At 33.4% G+C, this 25846-nt stretch overlaps 1 protein-coding gene across 1 annotated transcript; it reads left to right on the forward strand.

Moving 5' to 3' along the window:
* Positions 1-433: 433 nt before the first annotated feature.
* On the forward strand, positions 434-3122 carry LOC134530299 (uncharacterized). The gene is made up of 2 exons (XM_063365023.1): positions 434-1607; positions 2871-3122. The coding sequence occupies exons 1-2, from the start codon at positions 1470-1472 to the stop codon at positions 3060-3062; spliced, it is 330 nt and encodes a 109-aa protein (XP_063221093.1). The 5' UTR covers positions 434-1469; the 3' UTR covers positions 3063-3122.
* The last annotated feature ends 22724 nt before the right edge of the window (positions 3123-25846 follow it).

Raw genomic sequence — 25846 nt, forward strand, 5'->3', positions numbered from 1 at the left:
ATTACGACAAGGATTTCCAAGTCTTTAAGTCCAAGTATTCATATATTAATTTTTTTACTTTTAGTTTTATTTAGGGCAAGACTGGCTATTAAACTAATTATAAAAGAACAATAGAGTTTATGTTTTGTGAACACATAAGAATATATTGTAAGAGGCAATTAAATGATACTGTTTTGATATACGTAAGTTATAACATATAATAAAACTTACACAAAATTATAGAATAATTGTCGTGTTCACATGCTCTCATATTTGAAAGAAATTTTAAGGCTTCAATTACACGGAAGAGTAGACAGAATACCATTTTACCAGTATTTATCACCCGCACTAGATAACACGTAAAGTTTTACTTTTATGTTACAAAACATATCACCTATGTCAATTGATGTTGTGTGAAGTCTCTGCTATGTGACAGGCACGTGTCCGCCACATTCCTCTGCACGAGAGCCGCGTGCCTGCACGGAGGCATGGACGTCTGTCTGCTAGGAGACTGCCGGACGCCCCTCACAGGACCGGCGGCCAAGGACATTCTGCTGCCCGCCTCCAGACTAGGACCTCCTCCACAGCAGCGACCGTCGCGGCTACTTCCTGCTCTGCACGGCGCTGTACGAGAGCCGCGTGCCTGCACGGAGGCATGGACGTCTGTCTGCTAGGAGACTGCCGGACGCCCCTCACAGGACCGGCGGCCAAGGACATTCTGCTGCCCGCCTCCAGACTAGGACCTCCACCACAGCAGCGACTGTCGCGGCTACTTCCTGCTCTGCACGGCGCTGTACGAGAGCCGCGTGCCTGCACGGAGGCATGGACGTCTGCTTGCTAGGAGACTGCAGGACGCCCCTCACAGGACCGGCGGCCAAAGACATCCTGCTGCCCGCCTCCAGACCAGGACCTCCACCACAGCAGCGACTGTCGCGGCTACTTCCTGCTCTGCACGGCGCTGTACGAGAGCCGCGTGCCTGCACGGAGGCATGGACGTCTGTCTGCTAGGAGACTGCAGGACGCCCCTCACAGGACCGGCGGCCAAGGACATCCTGCTGCCCGCCTCCAGACCAGGACCTCCTCCACAGCAGCGACCGTCGCGGCTACTTCCTGCTCTGCACGGCGCTGTACGAGAGCCGCGTGCCTGCACGGAGGCATGGACGTCTGTCTGCTAGGAGACTGCAGGACGCCCCTCACAGGACCGGCGGCCAAGGACATACTGCTGCTCGCCTCCAGACCAGGACCTCCTCCACAGCAGCGACCGTCGCGGCTACTTCCTGCTCTGCACGGCACTGTACGAGAGCCGCGTGCCTGCACGGGGGCATGGACGTCTGTCTGCTAGGAGACTGCAGGACGCCCCTCGCAGGACCGGCGGCCAAGGACATCCTGCTGCCCGCCTCCAGACCAGGACCTCCTCCACAGCAGCGACCGTCGCGGCTACTTCCTGCTCTGCACGGCGCTGTACGAGAGCCGCGTGCCTGCACGGGGGCATGGACGTCTGTCTGCTAGGAGACTGCAGGACGCCCCTCGCAGGACCGGCGGCCAAGGACATCCTGCTGCTCGCCTCCAGACCAGGACCTCCTCCACAGCAGCGACCGTCGCGGCTACTTCCTGCTCTGCACGGCGCTGTACGTGTGAGGATAACCCGCATTTAAAGAAATTTTAAATAGTGTTTACTTTTAGCTTAGTTATGAAAATTTATATTTTATATTGTTTTATTTTCACGGTTAAAATTTCTGGTTTATTTAATTTAAAATTGTTATATATATATTTTTAATTTTATTAAATAATATTTATTGCACTAAATTTTCCAGTGATTCATTTTACCTGCTCTGTTTATATAATTTTATACATTAATTATGGATATTTAATATTCAGTATGACTATGGTGCTAGCCCCTTTTTAGTTCAACTTATATCTATATATTTTTATACAAAAGTGCAAACAGCAACTTCGGGTGCTCTTGCTTGTATTTTACTGGCGTTGGTGGTGATGTGTCTTAACTATTTTACGTAAAAACCATTTCTCTGCTCATTATTTTGATATATTTTTAAGAATTATTTCTTAGGGTTATTTTTTAAATAAAAAATATTTAGTATATAGTCAATTTTTTTTTGTATGGTCAGTAGTATGCGAAGTCAAATGCTTTTGTGATAGTAATTACTGAAAATATGTATTCAATCATATTTGTTTAAATTTATAAATTTTTCTGTATTTAGGTTGCCTTCTGTATTGTCACGTTCATTTATTTAATAACGTTTACAGATTTATTTATAGTATTTATTAGTAATGAACATTAATTTGTTTATATGTCGATTTTCGCTCATCTGCAGTGACGAGCATTTGCAATCTTTCAATGAAGTCTAACATACTGAAACACACATTTTAAGATTGAGAAAGGGGGAGATGGGGACAGAGCGAAAAAGAAATTTTTTAGGAAAAAATAAAACATATAGCTGTCTTATGTGTTTAAACTGCTGATAAGCAAGCCGGTTGTAATTTTATACTACCAGTGCTTTTTAATTACACTTTTTCCCTTGTGTTACACGTCCTATTGTTTTTTGGATTCACAAGTACGTAAATTTTGTCTATCATATCCAGCAGTTATAGAAAACACCAATGGCATACCTGCTATAATTACCTTTCCCAAACCTCTCGTCACCTGCTCCACTGACCCTTCACATCTCACTCCGGAGACGATTTATCCCTCCCGTTCGTTTACCTCTCCTGGCCAATCGTATCACTTCTCTGTCATCACCTTAATGGGGCGTTTAAACGCAATAAATGGTTGTATTGAGTTAATGTGAAATCCACATGGATTTAAGATATATTTCGAGACAATAGATTGACGTGTACTTAACTCCTCGCCTTATAAATCTCTCGTCTTACAGAATGCGACTGAGTCGAGGAAGACGTATATGGCCGCAATAGACGAGAGAGACGCTATTGGATTCACGCCACCTGGACGCTCTACAGAGACCAGCTCTACGCTGCGAGACTGGCACAGCCTCTGCTCCGTGCCAGAAACACCTGCCACATTTGTTCACCGCACGAGCAATGGAACCATAAGAACTCCTTTTTAATCACAGTCATTTTGTGCATAAATATATGTAAATAAATATATTAATTTTTATATATTAAAAGTTTCTTAGTCATTTCCTGCAACTGGTTTATAGCAAACCTTACGTTTATCCAAATAATATAATGTTTTGATTATCTTAGTGTAAGATTTTTGTACTAGATCTATTTCGAGATAGTATTATCGAGGTAAAACCGTGAAAGGGCAACCTGTCTAACTGAAATAAACATTGTCAAATAACAGCACATATAAAGCTATCCAACCACTCGATCTAACGGCAGATGGCCATTTCCTTTCTTCCGCGGTTGGAAGCACTAACGTGTAGGCATTAATTACATTGCGATAGTTCATTATGTTTTAGTAAAAAAAATTCATATTTTAAAAAAATATTCGTACATTGGATGGATATTATTAATAATTGTGAGAAACACAACGTGTGTGTCTATGTCGTCAATGTGACACAGAATTTTTATTCGCATATGGTGAATATTTAATTCTGATATTATAAATTTGTTTTGGTTAATTGAAATATTTTATTTTCAAGGCACATTTTAGCAAAACTTTACAGATGCAGTATTAAAAATGTATTTCAATGAGCGAGTATGCAAGTGATCAATTATTCTGTGAAATAAAATCAATTAAGAATGGATTGCGGTCAACACATCGTGGTGTTTCTGGGGTAATGACAATAACCGTTAAATAGACCCGCTATTGTATAAAATAATGCAATATAGTGCTTATTGCAGTTGAATAGTCTGAAAACACTTGACACTTCCACTTCTTCAACGAAGCGTATGAATTACAGCTAGTATAAATACATTGTTGCAGTGTAAATCTCATTAATAAAATAAGAACATTAAGTTCCGTAAAAAAAGAGTGAAAACAGATAGTTTTTGCATAATATATATAAAAAATATGATATAAAATTATAAATAATTAAAAGTGTTTATATTTTAATAGTACCATTGTAAACCAATTTGTTATTATGCTTGCTTGTTGGACGTTCAATACCATTTTTAATAATTGTATCTTTTGAGAAACTATACAAACAAAAGCAAAAAGCAGATAAACTTAACATAAATATTACTTAATTTTTGCACAAGCAAGATATTAATTTTTTTTCAAAAAAATTATAGATTATCTTCAAACAATGTTTTTATTTAATGTAGGTCTTTGCTTCAAAGTCTCTTTATCAATATTTTAAGCCAGGTTTTATCCTCCGTTTTTAATTTTAGCTTTTCGCATATTTACGACAATTTATGAAAATATTTTTAAATTTACTCGTGAAGTTCAGTTGTACGAATTTACAAGCTGTAGAAACACAAACATTAACTGCTATACATAAATATATAAATCATGTTCACATTGACCTAATATCCATTGATGATACAGTGAAACTTATGGAAAATATCTCTTTAAGTGCCATTGAAGTTATGATAAAGCACTTGTACAAATTTGGTCTAAAGATAAGTCATAAATTAGTTATTAAAAAATCAATTTCCATTGAAAGTTAAAAATTTACGATAATTACTTTGAAATAAGTTACTACTAGGAAAACTGACAATTTTAGTTTATTTTCAGCATTGGCTTGGTGTGAAACACCTCTGAAGTAAAAATTAAGAAAAAAATTAAGTAAGACGTCATGGAACCAAATTCGTGCTAAATATGAGTAAGGTACATTGATACCAAACATAAACCTTTCATAGGTTACTATAAAGCACACTATGTGGATGGAATTGATAGCTTGTTAGCAGAATAGAAAGAAATTATGCATTTAATGCAATGATTTAAGTTTTCAGGTATAATTATTTTGGTTAAACTTTAACTTGTAGAGCAATTTATTTATAAATCTTGTAAACTTACATGAACGTAGTGGTGAGATTCAGGCCCACTATTAGTATTTTGCAGTTTCAGTCTCGCCTCTTCTGGATCCCGACAGTTGGTGTGATGCTTGGTTACGTGCGCCGCATCACTGGATTGCCACGAAGAAAACATCGGGTATTGATGCCGGAACATCCAACAGCTTCACATGCATCACTATCAGCAAGTATCAAAACTGATTTGTTGGCTGCGTAACAGACTTGCCTGAAATATTAGCCAGTCACTTTACATGTTAGATATAAAGGATAAACAACCTCACTAACGTATCATTTATTGACAATTTCTCCTGAAATAACATAAAGCAGATGCAGACATTTTTTTTATCATAAGCATCTTAAAATAGAAATGTCGACAATACATAATGTTCATTGCAATTAGATCAGATTAGTTTTCATAAAATCAATCTACAGATTACATTATTAACCATTTGAAAAATCCACAATAATAAAAAATGATAATAGCTTAGAACAGTTCTAACTTTCCAACAATGATTGTTTGTTAAATACTCTTCTTACATGTCTCTTAATCTTATTCATTTTGCAAATATTTGTGATATTTTGTAGATTAACGACTTACTTGTGGCCCAGACAACTTTCTTCAGGAAGCGACATTAAGGTTTTTTCACAGGAAAACTTTCGTTTTACATTCTTGACTTATATATTTATATAGTTTTCTTGAAATCATCAACACACGCTACTATAATACACTTATAGAAGGAGTAGATTTGTTTCATTTTTTCACTTTGTTCATTTAATGTTTTTCTGAAGTTTCGGGATATTATAAAATATATATATTTTATTGGCTTCATAACGAAGATTAAACAGTTTTTTACTTCATACACGCTGACTGTTCCTTGATAATATGTCAATATGAATTTAACGTTAGGAAAATCCATTATTCATTTACGGATTATACAGCATTATGTTATAACACTATGAAAAACTTTCCTAAATTTTTCATTCACGCACCTTTTATGAAACTGCTAATTTCTGTTGCAATTTTTGTATTGGTTTTGACGGAAACAATTTCTTAAAGCTTGTACTCTTCGAGCTATAATATTTTCGTAAAAAAAATAATAATTTTCAGATAGATTCCTACCAATGGTTGACTATAGCATCATTTAACGTTCTTTCAATGACTTGCGATGGGAAAGATAATTGAGGATATTTTGAGCATACGCCACTGCTGGTTACACCTTGTTTCATTAGAAACCTCAATAATGTATAAATAAAAGATCACGAATTTGCAAAAACACAGAAATACAGAAAAAAACTTTGCCAGTGACGGACGCAGTGAGCTAACATCGATAAGACAGTTGCAACAAGATCCGTAATTAAAGACAAACAAGACTTTGGAAAAAAACAAAGAGAAACGTGGAAACATATTGACTACACAAAGACGCACAGGCAACCTAGATATGTGACAAACATACATTTGGGACATAACAGTAGACATATTATTTAAACAGTTGTGGCGTTTCGGGAACTGAGATATGTTTCCGTCCTTAGACACAAACCGACAAAAAATCAGCAAGTATAAAATCAGGCTAGTAATAATAATAAAAAATCTTTCCGTTTCACTTGTTTTGTCATGGTCTGTTGCTATCAGTTCATAATATTAATTTTATGCAGCTGAGTAATGCAGGTAACTGTACTTCTACAGTCTAGATATAGAATTATGATTTACATAAAAAATTAATATACAGAATATTCAACATAGTGTGTGTGATCCCTCCTTAAAGTGTCAGATAGACTTCATTACATTTTACTGAATTTAAATTTAACATTCAATAATAATTTTATTTTACTATATGTAGTTTATTTTATAAAATTATAATTTCAGTTATTACTGGCAGAAGTTGGCAATGCCTCGATTAACTTACTGAACAAATAATGTTAAGTACCTATATCACAGTACATGACTGTAATGTTCCTGTAAATAAGATGTGATATAATTGCGAGAAAGTAACATAATGATCATATTTTTTAAATGATGCTACGGCCTACAACCTATGATTTTATGACCAAGAGCAAGCAATATAAATTATATATTTTTAAAATATAATATTAATAATATTTAAAGTTTTTAAATTTATCTACCAATGACTTTATAGTTACATATATATTTTACAAGTAACTTTGTTTACTTTTAAATTACATGCAATTTATTTTGCGCAGAAATTAATCCCATTATTTTGAATAAATAAATTATTGATATTATTTAATACTTATCTAATTTGTCATTATATGGTAGAGCTACTATACCTTGTAAGGGTCCCGAGCAAAAATTACTCGCATTCTATCTATTTTTTAAAAAAGTCTTCAAAATGTTGTGACATATCTTTATTATTTATTTTTTTAGTCATAAAATATAAAAAGAGTGTTAGTTATTTACTCATGGTGGTAAATAAAAGTAAAATATTATAAAAGTATAATTTAAAAATGTACAGCAGTATATATTAAATAGCTCTTTATATAGAAATATCAAATTCATAAATTATTTTTCTAAACAAAAACAGTATAAATGATTTGAAACTGCATTATATATATGTATTTTATTATATAATAAAAAGTAATAAATAAAAGCCGAGATAAGTTGAAAAAAAAAGGCTAGGGATTGAAGCTAGTTTCTAGCTCAAACATGACCCGAAACAAACACAAATCTTCATGAAAAAAATAATTTTCTAGAAGCAGAAAATATAGTATCAACTATTTCTTGGTTTATTTACAAGTTGGAAATAAATATTTCTTCATTCAGAATTCTCAAGTTACCCATTTTAATTTCTTGCAAATCATCAAAACACATCTCCTCAGCAAACTGCAGTGTTGTGTTGCCTGACACATTCACATCATTACAGTTGCACAACTGTGGAGAGCTTGGAGTCGAGAGTACTAACACTACCACTCTTTGGTACTTATTACCTCATAAAGTACTACATAGTCGTGTTTTCTGACAGCCAGAAAACTTCTTTCTCCTATAAAAAAATATTTATTTATTTTTTGAAATTTTTGTGCACATTTGGGAATCTCGTTTGTAATGTCTCAATTTGCAAAAAAATATTTGTAAGTAGTAATTGTATTTACTCTTTACAAATATATATTGTTCACACGCTCTTTTATAAAACATACAAAAGCTGAGTTAAATGATTTCAAAAATGTGAAACAAAAAAAAAATATCTGTGCCGTAAGCGTTTTCAATAAAGTGATAATGTCCCCATCATAATGAATCAATGATACTGGAAATATTATTTAACAGTTCCAGCCAGAGTGCCACTCAGTCTTTGCTTATGTTTGTTCCAAGTTAGACTTATCAAGCAATAAGATTCCTAAGTCTTGCTGTGTAATGAAAAGATCACACATTCTCAAATATAGAGCAGGCCAGACATAAAGTCTGCGACAGATGCCGTCATTAATCCAATATTCACATTTTTGTCAAGCCATCGTCAGTCAAACAATTTATGTATAAGAAACTAGAAATCACACGAAGAAATGAGGGATATTTGATATTGCTGTCACAGTATAATCTAAAGCAACGGTTTGTACAGCAGTTTATGTATAGGTAATTATATGAAATAACATTGCTGCTTTAAGGGGTCAGTATAAATACAGTATTAATTTGGCTAGATTTCTTATAGTTCAGAATTTGAGAATAGGTGCATCAATAAGCTCATATCGCAGTAAACATCTCTCCTAATTCCTGATAGCACAAAAAATTCTTAACGGAAAAATCGGATTCCAAATATGCACCATTACTTCAACTATATATTACATTATAACATTGTGTGAGAGGCCCCATCTATTTAAGTACATAAAGAGGCATATTTATTTTGCCAAAGTCATCTACAAAAATTAAAAATAATTTGACCCCCAAGACTAAAATGGCCTTCAAACATTTAAGTAGAGACCCGGAGCTCTTAAGTTTAAGACATGACTGGGATAGAACACACGCTCCTCGCGACATTATCACTTCTTGGCTAACTATTACGCCCTCCGAGTACTGTAGAGTCTACAATAAATTTATTTTTATCACCACTGCTTAAACGATTAAGATTATGTGTAATGTTATTTAAGAACCACATATTGGCATACAGAATCTTCACAACCCAAATCCTCACGCACTCATACCCAATTTTAATCTATATACATAAACATCTCTTACTACTTCGTAACTTTTATTATAATTAAAACCATGATCCTACTGTAAAAAAATATTACAGTGCAACGCTTTCAGGTAGAGAAATTTGTATATCCACAAACTATTATTATACTTAAAAAATATTGAACCAAATTTTGATATTTAAAAAATAAATACAAGTTAAGAATAATTAATTGACATACTTATAAATAATTAATCTGATACATGCTATAAATTTGTGAATTGAAATCTTAAATACTTTAAATGTTGCGCATGTGTGTTTTTCAGAACGTATATATCTGTAACATTTGGACTTTCACTCATCCGACTCTAAATGTCTTAAGATTGTTAAATACACAGTCAAATTGACTGTTAAACAGTACAATTAACATTATTTATGAAAGTTTTTAATTAGCTAAATCGAATAAAAATGTAGTATTCTGAACCACTAATTCCCATACCAATAACTTAAAACACTTTATAAAGTTTTACATAAATAACAATTAATAATATTTTATTCAGAAATTTGGTTGAATTTCCACATTTTTTAATGAAAAAACCTACAAATTGTATCAATGTTCACAGCTAACATATATATTTTGAATCCAAAAGCTGTGATGTGAAATGAATTTTGATAGAGTTTAACTGCTAATATTTCATTACTTGCTTAAAATTTAACTCAATAATATCGTGCATAGTTTTATAGTCAAAAAGCATTAATAATCTTTGCCGTCATTTAAACAATGTAAAGAGTAGGGCTCTTTGCAAAACAATAATGGTTTTTGGTTTCTAGGGATACTTTATGGAATGTTTTTGGGAGAATAGAAGCGGATTGCAATTTTGTGTGTTATTACGAGCGATAGTTAAGTTTAACGAGTGTTATAAGTTGATTGAGTTGACAAAGTGAGTTTTTTCTTAGTTTTGAGGAAGAATTCAGTTAATTTTTGGTCAGATAAAAACCCCACGAGTCGGTCAACTCCTGAAGGTATGTTCTGTCACAAAACATTTTCCTTCAAGTAAATTTCAATGCTTAAATTCGTTCTTTATATGCATAGTTCGACTTAGCTATAATGTGAAACATATTTGACAAGTTTATTTACGTAAAGATGAGAGTCACCTAAAGAGATATCTTAGAAGTTATTTAAAGCTTAAAATAGTTTTTAAGTATTATTTATATTTAGATATTTTGCCCGAAAAGAACTGGAAGTTATTCATGATTGTAATTAGGCCACTACACTGTTAATATATCATAAAAAATACAAATTAAACTAGCTAAAGCATACATGGATCTTTTAAGATTTACAAATGTACATATATGGAACTTAAAAACCGTTTATAGTTTTAATTTTAAAATGCTATAAATTAAACTTGTTGGAATATTAAGTCTACAGTTAAAACACCCTTTATTTCTTCCACGTGCATGGCTACCACGCTTCTATTTCAACACAGAAACAGGAACTAGGAATCCGCGGTAGTTCCTATGTACATACAGTTAAACTGGAACTATGAAGAACCTAGGTTCATTGCGAACTCACAGATGTACAGAAAGTCAAACCCGAGTCCATTGTATGGCAAAAACACCAATTTCAACGTGTATTTAAAAGTTAACTGCTATTTTAATTATGAATTACGCACTTGTAGAAAGGAACCGTGAACCTGCAAACTAAACAAAACTATTTGCATTTACTTCCAGGCATGGGCAGGAAGAGGAATGGCCCGGGGCGGAAGTCTGGCCAAAGCGGTGGAAGTGATGACGCCGCCAGGACGCAAGGACGCCCCAGCAAGGACGATGACAACGCTGTGTATGTTGACTTGTCCTAATATAATAACTTGTATCCTGATAGTGGACATTAACTACACGTATCTAACTTGGGACATAAACTAATCCAGCAATTTTATGATAACCGTTTACTTACACTGCACAAGCAGTAATGTCTCGTAATATATAGGTCCTTAGAGACACTTCAATGTGATGGAAAGCAATTGGAGTATTGCCAGATGGATTGATGAAAAGAGTAACATATTGATTCGTCTGGTCCCATACACCACGTATCGTGTCGGTAGCAGGCGAGTGATCTGACAACGCAAACATATTAGTTTTGGAAAGGCAACAAGAATACACCAGAAATAGTTTTGGATTTCCAAAATTAATAGAGGGCGAATATTTTAAATGGGTCTTACTATTAAATAGAAGTTGTTAGAAACCATGAGTTCGTGTTGGTTGGTGTTATTAGGTTATACAATGCGTAGCGTAAGTCAATTCCTTATATAACAGCTGTAATAAAAACATAAAAAATATTATATGATTAAGTTGTTTCACAATAACACCAATTATCTACTTCAAGTCACACCAGCAGTATCCGTGTATAAAGTTAAATTTTTCTTTTAATTGTCATGCTGGGGAAATTACAACAACGTAAATGTAACACGTATATGTTAATTTTGTAAGGTATTACATTCTCCTATTTTAAATTCACATTATTTTATTAGTGTATAACGCATAATTATGTTAATTTTGTAAGGGCATTACATTCTCCTATTTTAAATTCACATTAATTTTGTTAGTGTATAATCTTCTTCACGCCAGTACATATCACTTTATTTTATTTTATTTACGAAATAAGTCGTCATTTAGAACAAACAACTAAAAAATTACACATTTGATTCACATCCTCTATGAAAAATCAAATTAATAAATTGAATGTAAACTAAGCAGGACACAAAATTGGAAAAGTTTTTACAATAGCCAAAGGCCTCAATGTTATAAAAATACATTTATCCCATTTGCTAAACAATATCCCGATTCATAGTTCTTACGAACTACTATGGTTCCAACTCAATGACCCTGGAGACAGAATCAGGACAGTCCGGCACTTTTATGTTGTAAAACAATTACACTTACTGGTGAAAACTGTAAGAGGAAATCATAAAATAATAATTAGAATATTCTTTGTTAAAGAACTGATTAAACTAAATGCAAATCATCATAAGGAAATACAGATATCTATCAAACACAAACAGAGCACAGGTGCAGTGTGGTGCGACAGGGAGTCAGGAGAGTGTGGCTTGTGTCGCAGCGCGGGCCAGCTGCCTGTCTCCGGGCGGAAGAGGAAGGCCAGCGGCCCGGGACAGCAGGAGCCAGCCAAGCGGCGGGACGGGGAAGCCGGCTGGGAGCGAGCCAGGCCGCTGGCCGCCGCGGTGGACAGATCGGCCGAGCTGCGCGCCTGGGCCCGGTGGCAGCGGGACCCGGTGGTGCCGCTGGTGACGGAGGCCCAGGGCCCGACCTGCGACCGCCCGCGCGCCGGCAAGCCGGTACTCTTCAACAAGTACTGGCTGGCGGCGGTGCGCGGGCCCGCGAGGGTCGCCGTCGTGGCGCCGACCATCCACGTGCTGCCCGACTACTCCAGCGACGAGGAGGAGGTAGGGCGACGACTAGTTCAACCTGTGCGATGGCTCGCACTCTATATTAAATTTTTATCGATAGTACACCCTTGCATGAATGATGCTATGTACATTTTATATTGGAGAAACATCGTTGATTGGGTTTGAAATATAAAAACTCGGATGGAAATTGATGTAGTTGCGTGTAATGACATTGGATGTTATTCTAAGCTATTTGTTCCGGGCGGTCGGACAGAGCCGGCAGATAGTGCTAACTTCAGCTCAGTTAGGAACCTCATAACGAAAAGTTAAAGTGATAAGTTATTGAGTCCTCGAGTAATTTAGGGAAAAGGAAACGAAAAACAAGATTGACTGCTGGGAATCAAACCTAAGTTCAACGGAATGTTATTTCAGTGTCCTATCACTGAGCTAAATATTTCAATAGCAATGAAAACAGGCTTAATATCAACATGAATGCTATATGTCTCACACTATGATTTGTTAAAACTCCCCTGTAAAGTTTCACTACACGTATTTTGAAAACTTTGAACACATTAAGCTTACTTAACTATATTTTCTAGAAACAATAGGTTTTTACAAATTGTCAGGTTTTTTGGATATGGTTGAAGCCAAATTATGGTGTTTCAATTTGCTATCTCAATTAATTAAATAAACATTTCCTTCAAAAAGGTGTTTAAGTCAAATATGAAAATTAACATCACTCACAATGTTTAAGATAATGTAGTATTTATCTCAGTTAATTACGTAAAAATTAGTAACAAATAATTAATGCTACACCAACTAGCAAAATTAAGTAGCGAATGTAAAAAAAAAATGTATTTTGTTTAAGAAATTTATCATTTTGACTTTTATGACCGCAGGTGTAACCAGTCACTGGAGCGCAGTCGTCACCAGCGGAGCCTGCGTCGGTGCTGCGGAGGAACAGGTGGCTTCCTAGGCGAGCCGGAACTGCTCTTGGCACAGTGCTGCAGTTTTACATGTAGCATGTACAGCATATAATACCAGTAAACAAATGAAAATATTCTATTGAGACTTCAATTTTTTTAAATTTTCGTATTTTTACAAATTATTACTAATGTTTAAAAATAATCAAAATTTTCCTGTAATTATGCGAGAACTACACAATTATGTTTATTCAATTACATACTATGTTTTCTTCTAGTTCAGACAGTTATTGGAATATCTCTTCCGAAAAATGACATTAAAGGTTTTTTTTTACACTGACATAGGTGTGTGTTTTAATAAATTCTATATGAGAGAAAATATGAAATACAAATGATGATGGTAATTTGCCATAGCTGATTGCGGAATTAGTCTCCATAGTACTTCTAACCTACGCAATTAATTTGTTATATTTACAACTGCTTTTTGTTTATTAAATATTTATTTAATTTAAGAGGCATTTAACAGGCAATATGTATTTATTTACATTGTATTTTATTTTTGTTTTTCACAATAAACAATAGTCAGGTTTAACTTTTTTTTATATTGTTACTGAAGGCTAAGAAAACCTCTCATTCCATAGATATAACTGGTGAAGTAGTAAACCAACGACTTAATGATTGCCATTCTGACATCTGCTCTTAAACATTTACAAAATGTTAAACAGAATAATTAGTTAGTTTTTATAGCTTCTATTATCAACGAGCTAACCAGTTTACCAATAACTAATTATTGACAAAGTTTATTTGCATTTTGACAGATTTATTGCATGTGGAATGTGTTGAAAAAGTATTTATAAAGTTGAGAATAAATTATATCCTACACAGTACTCTAACTAAGAATATCTTTGTCCGGAGACCAGCTTGCATCCAATCCTTACAGCCATTTAAATGTTTCTATAAATAATTAGTACAATTAAGGTCACACAAAATGTAAGCATGTTAATCTTTTTTATTGGATTTTTGGCCAATGTACATATGTGTTTTTCAAATACACGGCAATTGGTGATTTACTAAGCCAGATATTATAAAGTTAAAAATATCAATAGTGATTCAAAACTACTATGAATTAATGAACTTGATTTTATTGAACACTTTTTACATGCATAATTTTACATATAATTTTAACTTGTTCTAAGAAATTAAGCTATTGTAATTTAATATCTACATTCATTAAAAATTTTAAACCAAAATCTACCAATACAAATTATTTTCCAAACCTATGTTTTATATTACAAAATAAATTTGTTTTAAAAAATTTCGCTATATATTTCAAATTACGAAAAATTTATATTTAAAATTTTACTTATTTTTATACTGCTAACCTTGTAGTGTATTAACAGATTTTGCCTTAAGCTTTCCCCTGCTTTCCAGAGAGTGTGCTTTCCCGTTCCACTGTAGGCAGGAAGGATTTTTTCTTTTAATACTAACAAAACTACATTAGTTTGTACGATATAAAAATAAATTTTAATCACTTTATTAGAATATTTAGATAAGAAATAAAATTGCAATTATTGCTAAAAATATAACTATTTTATATAATTTTTAATTTTTTTTAATATAAAGAATTATAACATATAGCCGATTTATGATTACCTCATTTTACGAATAACTTCTATTTTAATAAATTAATTTAGTTTTCAAATAATTAAAGTATATCTAACCAAATATAAATTGAATGCATTATTATGTTTACAGGTTTGTTAGTAATTAATTTTTTTTAAGAAACATTATAAATATAATTTATAAGAACTTATTATAAAAATATGATTAAATATTATAATTTTTTTCAGGTTAAACGTGAAAATGTTAAAACCTCAACAATAACATAAAATCAAAGCTTTAAAATGTTAAATAATAGTTAACTGTCTAGTATTCATAAACAAATTTTTGTTATAGTTACCCTATTTCACATTCTAATGATAATAAGAGATATTACACGCAATTAAAAATATTCACAATTAGGAAATGCATATAAAATAATCCTTCTATATTATTTATGGAACTACATCATAGCCAAAGAATGTGCACTGATAATTGCAATCACTTGCTGATTTCTGTTAATTTTAACAGTGGTTTTTGCTGGAGATTACACTTTGTGACAGAAATTAAAGTTTTCACTATTAAAAAAGTATAATTTAGTTCGAAGAAGTCTGCTTGTTTAGCAAAACTCATACATGAAATAAAAAAATAATATAAACCCGTAATTATGTCACTAGAACTGGACATTTTATTTACACATATATTAAATTTATAGGCTGTAACCAAGGTGCGTTTGTAATTTAAGAAAGAAAATGAACATAAATTACGTTCTTAAGGCTTAAATAAATTCTAAATAATTGTATCTATTAAAACATAAACAGTAAACAGTTCCTACAGCTTGTACGTTTGTTTAATGAAATGGGTCTTAGCCAAATATAATGAAAGGGTATCGACTTATTATTAAGCAGTCTAATTATAAGCGCAAAAAAACCTTTTTATAGAATAAGCTAAAAAAAGCATTTATAGTATGTATTCTTACCACCTTAATTAAACAAATATTGAGAAATTTAAAAATGGCTAGTTAACATCTAGAGTTTAGTTCTCAATTTATTTCACGCTGAATATATATACCACATCATAGTGTTTAATTTCTTTTTTGAATTTACAGATTAAACATCATTAGAAAAAATATGATTATGAGATACAAAATTCACTACCAGATTTTCTGTTAACTGCACAGAAGGTGTGACATCTATTATTTCTGGGATGAGAAATAAATATCGAAAAATGTGTGTTATCTAGTTATATACATGACAAAACTAGGAGTACATATGTATACACTATAGAGTGCTGTGTGGTTGGTCAGCTCGGCGAGAGACGTGACTCACAGCTGCTTGGTTCGTGTCGCAGCCGCTGTGACTCACGAGCAACTGCTGCTCCTGGCGGGCAGACCGAGCACTGCCGGGGTCCATCTTCCAGCTCCAGAGCACCGCCGACACTCCAGCATGTCCAGCCTGAGCCGGTCCAGGTCCTCGGTGCCACGGTACTCGGACCAGCAGCAACGTGTGGTTGTGATTTCCTCGTTGACGAAATCCAGGAGGTAGACCACCCACATTGTAACCATTTGCTATTGCAGACATCAGACCCGTTCAGATCGCCATCACTACCCTAATCGTCCCCATTCACTCGTCACCCTCTTCCCTAAACCATCGCCGCCAGCGACGAACCCTCTGTCATCCTCCATTCTGCTGGTGATAACGTGGACGAGAGAAAGAATACTATCGCTTCTAACAACTGTTCAATGTTCATTGATATCAGAAGCTGTGACGAGGTTGTCGAAGAGTGCGCTGGAGAGGAGATGGGTTTTTGTGGAGATGGTAGACGACAAGAGACCTACCTCTTTGCCTGCTGGCCCTTAGAGGGCGTGATCACCTGCTCGTGTGTGCTTGAATCAACTAATTCTTGGTTTATTTACAAGTTGGCAATAGATAAATCTTCATTCAGATTGCTCAAGTTACCCATTTTAATTTCTTGCAAATCACCAAAACACATCTCCTCAGCAAACTGCAGTGTTGTGATGGCTGACACTTTCACATCATTACAGTTGGACAACTGTGGAGAGCTTGGAGTCGAGAGTACCAACTGTACCAATCCTTGGTACCTATTACCTCATTAAGTACTACATACTCGTGTTTTCTCAAAACCAGAAAACTAGTTTCTCCTAATAACAAAATACTTATTTATTTTTTAAAATTATTGGGCACATTTGGGAATCTCGTTTATAATAACTCAATTTGCAAAAAAATATTTGTAAGTAGTAATTGTATTTACTCTTTACAAATATATATGTACCCACGCTCTTTAATAAAACATACAAAATATGAGTTAACTGATTTCAAAAATGTGAAGAAAAAAAATTATCTGTGCCGTAAGTGTTTTCAATAAAGTGATAATGGCCCCATCATAATGATTTAATGATACTGGAAAAATTATTTAACAGTTCCAGCCAGATAGCCACTCAGTCTTTGCTTATGTTTGTTCCAAGTTAGACTTATCAAGCAATAAGATTCCTAAGTCTTGCTGTGTAATAAAAAGACCACACATAATTAAAATATAGAATAGGCCAGACATATCTTTTGACAGATGCCGTCATTAAAACAATATCCACATTTTAGTCAAGCCATCGTCAGTTAAACAATTAATGTATTAGGAACAAGAAATTACACAAAGAAATGAAAACTGTTTGGCATTGCTGTCACAGTATAATCTAAAGCAACAGTTTGTACAGCAGTTTATGTATGGGTAATTATATTAAATAACATTGCAGCTTTAAGGTGGCCAATATACACAATTAATTGGGCTAAATTTCTTATAGCTGAGATCTTGAGAATATGTGCATCAATAAGCTCCTATTGAAGTAAACGTATCTCCTGTATCCTGATAGCACAAAAAATTCTTAAAGGAAAAATCGGATTCCAAGTATCCACCAATCCTTAAACTAGGTATATATTACATTATAACATTGTGTGAGAGGCCCTACTTATTTAAGTACATATATAGGCATAGTTATTTTGCCAAAGTCGTCTAAAACATTTTAAAATGATTTGACACCAGACTAAAATGGCCTTCAAACATTTAAGTAGTGACTCGGAGCTCTTAAGTTTAATTCATGACTGGGATAGAATACACGATCCTCGCCACATGATCACTACTTTGCTAACTATTACGCCCTCTGAGTACCGTAGATTCTACAATAAATTTATTTTTATCACAACTGCTAAAACGATTAAGATTATGTGTAAAATTATTTAAGAACCACATATTGACATACAGAATCTACACAACCCAAATCCTCACGTACTCAAACCGAATTTTAATCTATGTACATAAACATCTCTTACTGCTTCGTAACTTTTATTATATTGAAAACCATTATCCTACTGTTTTTTTTATTTTATTTAATACCTTTCTCCAAATTAAAAAATATTACAGTGCAACTTTTTAGGTAGATAAATTTGTAGATCCACAAACTATAATTATAATTAAACGAAAAAAAAAAATTAAGCGAAATATTGATATTTTAAAAATAAATACAAGTAATGAATAATTAATTGACATTCTTATATATAATTAAGCTGACATATGCTATTAATTTGTGAATTGAAAACGCAAATACTTTAAATGTTGCGCATGTGTGTTTTTCTGAACGTATATGTCTGTAACATTTGGACTTACACTCTTCCGACTCTGAATGTCTTAAGATTGTTAAATACACTGTCAAATTGACTGTTAAAGTGTAAAGTTGACATTTATTATCATAATTTTTAAATTTGCTATATCGAATAAAAATATAGTATTCTGAACAACTAATTCCCATACCAAGAAATTAAAACGCTATATAAATTTTTGCAAAAATAAAAATTAATATTATTTTATTGAGAAAATCGGTTAAATTTCTACATTTTTTAATGAAACAACCTACAGATTGTAACAATGTTTACAGCTAACTTATAAATTTTGAATCAAAAAGCTGTGATGTGACATGAATTGTAATAGAGTTTAGCTGTTAATATTTAATTACTTGCTTAAAATTTAACTCAATAATATCGTACATAGTTTTACAGTCAAGAAGCATTAATAATCTTTGCCGTCATTTAAACAATGTAAAGAGTAGGGCTCTATGCTAAACAATAATGGTTTTTGGTTTCTAGGGATACTTTATCGAATGTTTTTGGGAGAATAGAAGCGGATTGCAATTTTGTGTGCTATTACGAGCGATAATTAAGTTTAACGAGTGTTATAAGGTGATTGTGTTGACAAAGTGAGTTTTTCTTAGGTTTGAGGAATAATTCAGTTAATTTTGGGTCAGATAAAAACCCCACGAGTCGGTTAACACCTGAAGGTATGTTCTGTCAAAAATATTTTCTTCAAGTAACTTTCAATGCTTAAATTCGTTCTTTATATGCATAGTTAGACATAGCTATAATGTAAAACATATTTAACAAGTTTTTTAACGTAAAGATTAAAGTTACCTAAAGAGATATCTTAGAAGATATTTAAAGCATAGTATAGTTTCTAAGTATTATTTATATATTTATATTTTGCCCGAAAATAACTGGAAGTTATTCATGACTGTAATTAGGTCACTACATTGTTAATATTTCATAAAAAAAATACAAATTAAAATAGCTACAGAACACAGGGATCTTTGTAGATTTACATAAGTACATATTTGGAACTTAAAAACCGTATATAGTTTTGATTTTAAAATGCTATACATTAAACTTCTTGGAATATTAAGTCTACAGTTAAAACATCCTTTATTTATTCCACGTGCATGACTAACACGCTTCTATTTCAACACAGAAACAGGAAATAGGAATCCGCGATAGTTCCTATGTACATACAGTTAAACTGGAACTACGAAGAACCTAGGTCTATTGCGACCTCACAGATGTACAGGAGGTCAAACCCGAGTCCTTTGCATGGCAAAAACACCAATTTCAACGTGTTTTTTTTAAGTTACTGCTCTTTTAATTATGAGTTACGCACGTGTAGAAAGGAACCGTGAACCAGCAAACTAAACACAACTATATCTATGCATTTACTTCCAGGCATGGGCAGGAAGAGGAGAGGCCCGGGGCGGAAGTCTGGCCAAAGCGGTGGAACTGATGGCGCCGCCAGGACGGAAGGACGCCCCAGCAAGGACGAGGACAACGCTGTGTATGTTGACTTGTCCTAATATAATAACTTGTGTCCTGATAGTGTACAGTGACTACACGTATCTAACTTGGGGACATCAACTTAACCAGCAATTTTATGATAACCATTTACTTACACTGCACAAGCAGTAATGTCTCGTAATATATAGGTCCTTAGAGACACTGTGACGTAATGGAAAGCAATTGGAGTATTGCCAGATGGATTGATGAAAGGTGTAAATCTTGCTTCGTCCGGTCTCATACACCACGTATCGTGTCGGTAGCAGGCGTGTGATCTGACAACTCAAACACATTAGTTTTGGAAAGACAACAAGAATACACCAGAATTAGTTTTGGATTTCCAAAATTAATAGAGGGAGAAAATTAAAATATGTCTTACTATTAAATGGAAGTTGTAAGAAACCATGAGTTATTGTTGGTTGGTGTCATTTTGTTATACAATCCGTAGCATAAGTCAATTTTTTATATAACAGCTGTAGTAAAAAACTTAACAAAAAATTTTGTATGAATAAGTTGTTTCACAATAACGCCATTTATCTACTTCAAGTCACAACAGCGGTATCCGTGTATAAGGTTAAAATTTTCTTTTAATTATCATGCTGGGGAAATTACAACAACGTAAATGTAACACGCATATTTTAATTTTTTAATGGTATTACGTTCTCCTATTTTATATTCACATTAATTTAATAAGTGTAAAATAAATTCCTCTTTACGCCAGTACACTTTTTTTATTTACGAAAAAGTCGTTTAGCACAAACAACTAAATAATTACACATTTGATTCACATCTTCTATGAATAATAAAATTAATAAATTGAATGTAAAATAAGAAGGACATAAAGTTGGAAAAGTATTTACAATAGCCAAAGGCTGCATTGTTATAAAAATACATTTATCCCATTTGCTAAACAATATCCCGATTCATAGTTCTTACGAACTACTATGGTTCCAACTCAGTGACCCTGGAGACAGAATCAGGACAGTCCGGCACTTTTATGTTGTAAAACAATTACACTTACTGGTGAAAACTGTAAGAGGAAATCATAAAATAATAATTAGAATATTCTTTGTTAGAGAACTGCTCAAACTAAATGCAAATCATCATAAGGAAATACAGATATCTATCAAACACAAACAGAGCACAGGTGCAGTGCTGTGCGACAGGAGTCAGGAGAGTGTGGCTTGTGTCGCAGCGCGGGCCAGCTGCCTGTCTCCGGGCGGAAGAGGAAGGCCAGCGGCCCGGGACAGCAGGAGCCAGCCAAGCGGCGGGACGGGGAAGCCGGCTGGGAGCGAGCCAGGCCGCTGGCCGCCGCGGTGGACAGATCGGCCGAGCTGCGCGCCTGGGCCCGGTGGCAGCGGGACCCGGTGGTGCCGCTGGTGACGGAGGCCCAGGGCCCGACCTGCGACCGCCCGCGCGCCGGCAAGCCGGTACTCTTCAACAAGTACTGGCTGGCGGCGGTGCGCGGGCCCGCGAGGGTCGCCGTCGTGGCGCCGACCATCCACGTGCTGCCCGACTACTCCAGCGACGAGGAGGAGGTAGGGCGACGACTAGTTACACCTGTGCGATGGCTCGCACTATCAGTTTAATTTTTATCGATAGTACACACTTGCATGAATGATGCTATGTACATTTTATATTGGAGAAACATCGTTGATTGGGTTTGAAAAAAAAAATCGGGTAAATTTACCGTAGTTGCGTGTAATGACTTGGGCTGTTATTGTTGTAAGCTCTCTGTTCCTGGCGTCCGGATAGAGCCGGCGGATAGTGCTAACTTCAGCTCAGTTAGGAACCTCATAACGAAAAGTTAAAGTGATAAGTTATTGAGTCCTCGAGTAATTTAGGGAAAAGGAAACGAAAAACAAGATTGACTGCTGGGAGTCAAACCTAAGTTCAACGGAATGTTATTTCAGTGTCCTATCACTGAGCTAAATATTTCAATAGCAATGAAAACAGGCTTAATATCAACATGAATGCTATATGTCTCACACTATGATTTGTTAAAACTCCCCTGTAAAGTTTCACTACACGTATTTTGAAAACTTTGAACACATTAAGCTTACTTAACTATATTTTCTAGAAACAATAGGTTTTTACAAATTGTCAGGTTTTTTGGATATGGTTGAAGCCAAATTATGGTGTTTCAATTTGCTATCTCAATTAATTAAATAAACAATTCCTTCAAAAAGGTGTTTAAGTCAAATATGAAAATTAACATCACTCACAATGTTTAAGATAATGTAGTATTTATCTCAGTTAATTACGTAAAAATTAGTAACAAATAATTAATGCTACACCAACTAGCAAAATTAAGTAGCGAATGTAAAAAAAAAATGTATTTTGTTTAAGAAATTTATCATTTTGACTTTTATGACCGCAGGTGTAACCAGTCACTGGAGCGCAGTCGTCACCAGCGGAGCCTGCGTCGGTGCTGCGGAGGAACAGGTGGCTTCCTAGGCGAGCCGGAACTGCTCTTGGCACAGTGCTGCAGTTTTACATGTAGCATGTACAGCATATAATACCAGTAAACAAATGAAATATTCTATTGAGACTTCAATTTTTTTAAATTTTCGAATTATTACAAATTATTACTTATGTTTAAAAATAATCAAAATTTTCCTGTAATTATGCGAGAACTACACAATTATGTTTATTCAATTACATACTATGTTTTCTTCTAGTTCAGACAGTTATTGGAATATCTCTTCCGAAAAATGACATATAAGGTTTTTTTTTTTTACACGCACATAGGTGTGGGTTTTAATAAATTATATATGAGAGAAAATATGAAATACAAATGATGATGGTAATTTGCCATAGCTGATTGCGGAATTAGTCTCCATAGTACTTCTAACCTACGCAATTAATTTGTTATATTTACAACTGCTTTTTGTTTATTAAATATTTATTTAATTTAAGAGGCATTTAACAGGCAATATGTATTTATTTACATTGTATTTTATTTTTGTTTTTCACAATAAACAATAGTCAGGTTTAACTTTTTTTTATATTGTTACTGAAGGCTAAGAAAACCTCTCATTCCATAGATATAACTGGTGAAGTAGTAAACCAACGACTTAATGATTGCCATTCTGACATCTGCTCTTAAACATTTACAAAATGTTAAACAGAATAATTAGTTAGTTTTTATAGCTTCTATTATCAACGAGCTAACCAGTTTACCAATAACTAATTATTGACAAAGTTTATTTGCATTTTGACAGATTTATTGCATGTGGAATGTGTTGAAAAAGTATTTATAAAGTTGAGAATAAATTATATCCTACACAGTACTCTAACTAAGAATATCTTTGTCCGGAGACCAGCTTGCATCCAATCCTTACAGCCATTTAAATGTTTCTATAAATAATTAGTACAATTAAGGTCACACAAAATGTAAGCATGTTAATCTTTTTTATTGGATTTTTGGCCAATGTACATATGTGTTTTTCAAATACACGGCAATTGGTGATTTACTAAGCCAGATATTATAAAGTTAAAAATATCAATAGTGATTCAAAACTACTATGAATTAATGAACTTGATTTTATTGAACACTTTTTACATGCATAATTTTACATATAATTTTAACTTGTTCTAAGAAATTAAGCTATTGTAATTTAATATCTACATTCATTAAAAATTTTAAACCAAAATCTACCAATACAAATTATTTTCCAAACCTATGTTTTATATTACAAAATAAATTTGTTTTAAAAAATTTCGCTATATATTTCAAATTACGAAAAATTTATATTTAAAATTTTACTTATTTTTATACTGCTAACCTTGTAGTGTATTAACAGATTTTGCCTTAAGCTTTCCCCTGCTTTCCAGAGAGTGTGCTTTCCCGTTCCACTGTAGGCAGGAAGGATTTTTTCTTTTAATACTAACAAAACTACATTAGTTTGTACGATATAAAAATAAATTTTAATCACTTTATTAGAATATTTAGATAAGAAATAAAATTGCAATTATTGCTAAAAATATAACTATTTTATATAATTTTTAATTTTTTTTAATATAAAGAATTATAACATATAGCCGATTTATGATTACCTCATTTTACGAATAACTTCTATTTTAATAAATTAATTTAGTTTTCAAATAATTAAAGTATATCTAACCAAATATAAATTGAATGCATTATTATGTTTACAGGTTTGTTAGTAATTAATTTTTTTTAAGAAACATTATAAATATAATTTATAAGAACTTATTATAAAAATATGATTAAATATTATAATTGTTTTCAGGTTAAACGTGAAAATGTTAAAACCTCAACAATAACATTTTTTTGATATTTAAAAAATAAATACAAGTTAAGAATAATTAATTGACATACTTATAAATAATTAATCTGATACATGCTATAAATTTGTGAATTGAAATCTTAAATACTTTAAATGTTGCGCATGTGTGTTTTTCAGAACGTATATATCTGTAACGTTTGGACACTCACTCATCCGACTCTAAATGTCTTAAGATTGTTAAATACACAGTCAAATTGACTGTTAAACAGTACAATTAACATTATTTATGAAAGTTTTTAATTAGCTAAATCGAATAAAAATGTAGTATTCTGAACCACTAATTCCCATACCAATAACTTAAAACACTTTATAAAGTTTTACATAAATAACAATTAATAATATTTTATTCAGAAATTTGGTTGAATTTCCACATTTTTTAATGAAAAAACCTACAAATTGTATCAATGTTCACAGCTAACATATATATTTTGAATCCAAAAGCTGTGATGTGAAATGAATTTTGATAGAGTTTAACTGCTAATATTTCATTACTTGCTTAAAATTTAACTCAATAATATCGTGCATAGTTTTATAGTCAAAAAGCATTAATAATCTTTGCCGTCATTTAAACAATGTAAAGAGTAGGGCTCTTTGCAAAACAATAATGGTTTTTGGTTTCTAGGGATACTTTATGGAATGTTTTTGGGAGAATAGAAGCGGATTGCAATTTTGTGTGTTATTACGAGCGATAGTTAAGTTTAACGAGTGTTATAAGTTGATTGAGTTGACAAAGTGAGTTTTTTCTTAGTTTTGAGGAAGAATTCAGTTAATTTTTGGTCAGATAAAAACCCCACGAGTCGGTCAACTCCTGAAGGTATGTTCTGTCACAAAACATTTTCCTTCAAGTAAATTTCAATGCTTAAATTCGTTCTTTATATGCATAGTTCGACTTAGCTATAATGTGAAACATATTTGACAAGTTTATTTACGTAAAGATGAGAGTCTCCTAAAGAGATATCTTAGAAGTTATTTAAAGCTTAAAATAGTTTTTAAGTATTATTTATATTTAGATATTTTGCCCGAAAAGAACTGGAAGTTATTCATGATTGTAATTAGGCCACTACACTGTTAATATATCATAAAAAATACAAATTAAACTAGCTAAAGCATACATGGATCTTTTAAGATTTACAAATGTACATATATGGAACTTAAAAACCGTTTATAGTTTTAATTTTAAAATGCTATAAATTAAACTTGTTGGAATATTAAGTCTACAGTTAAAACATCCTTTATTTCTTCCACGTGCATGGCTACCACGCTTCTATTTCAACACAGAAACAGGAACTAGGAATCCGCGGTAGTTCCTATGTACATACAGTTAAACTGGAACTATGAAGAACCTAGGTTCATTGCGAACTCACAGATGTACAGAAAGTCAAACCCGAGTCCATTGTATGGCAAAAACACCAA

Source organism: Bacillus rossius, chromosome 1 (genome assembly GCF_032445375.1).
Source record: "Bacillus rossius redtenbacheri isolate Brsri chromosome 1, Brsri_v3, whole genome shotgun sequence".
In the NCBI taxonomy this organism is placed as follows: domain Eukaryota; kingdom Metazoa; phylum Arthropoda; class Insecta; order Phasmatodea; family Bacillidae; genus Bacillus; species Bacillus rossius.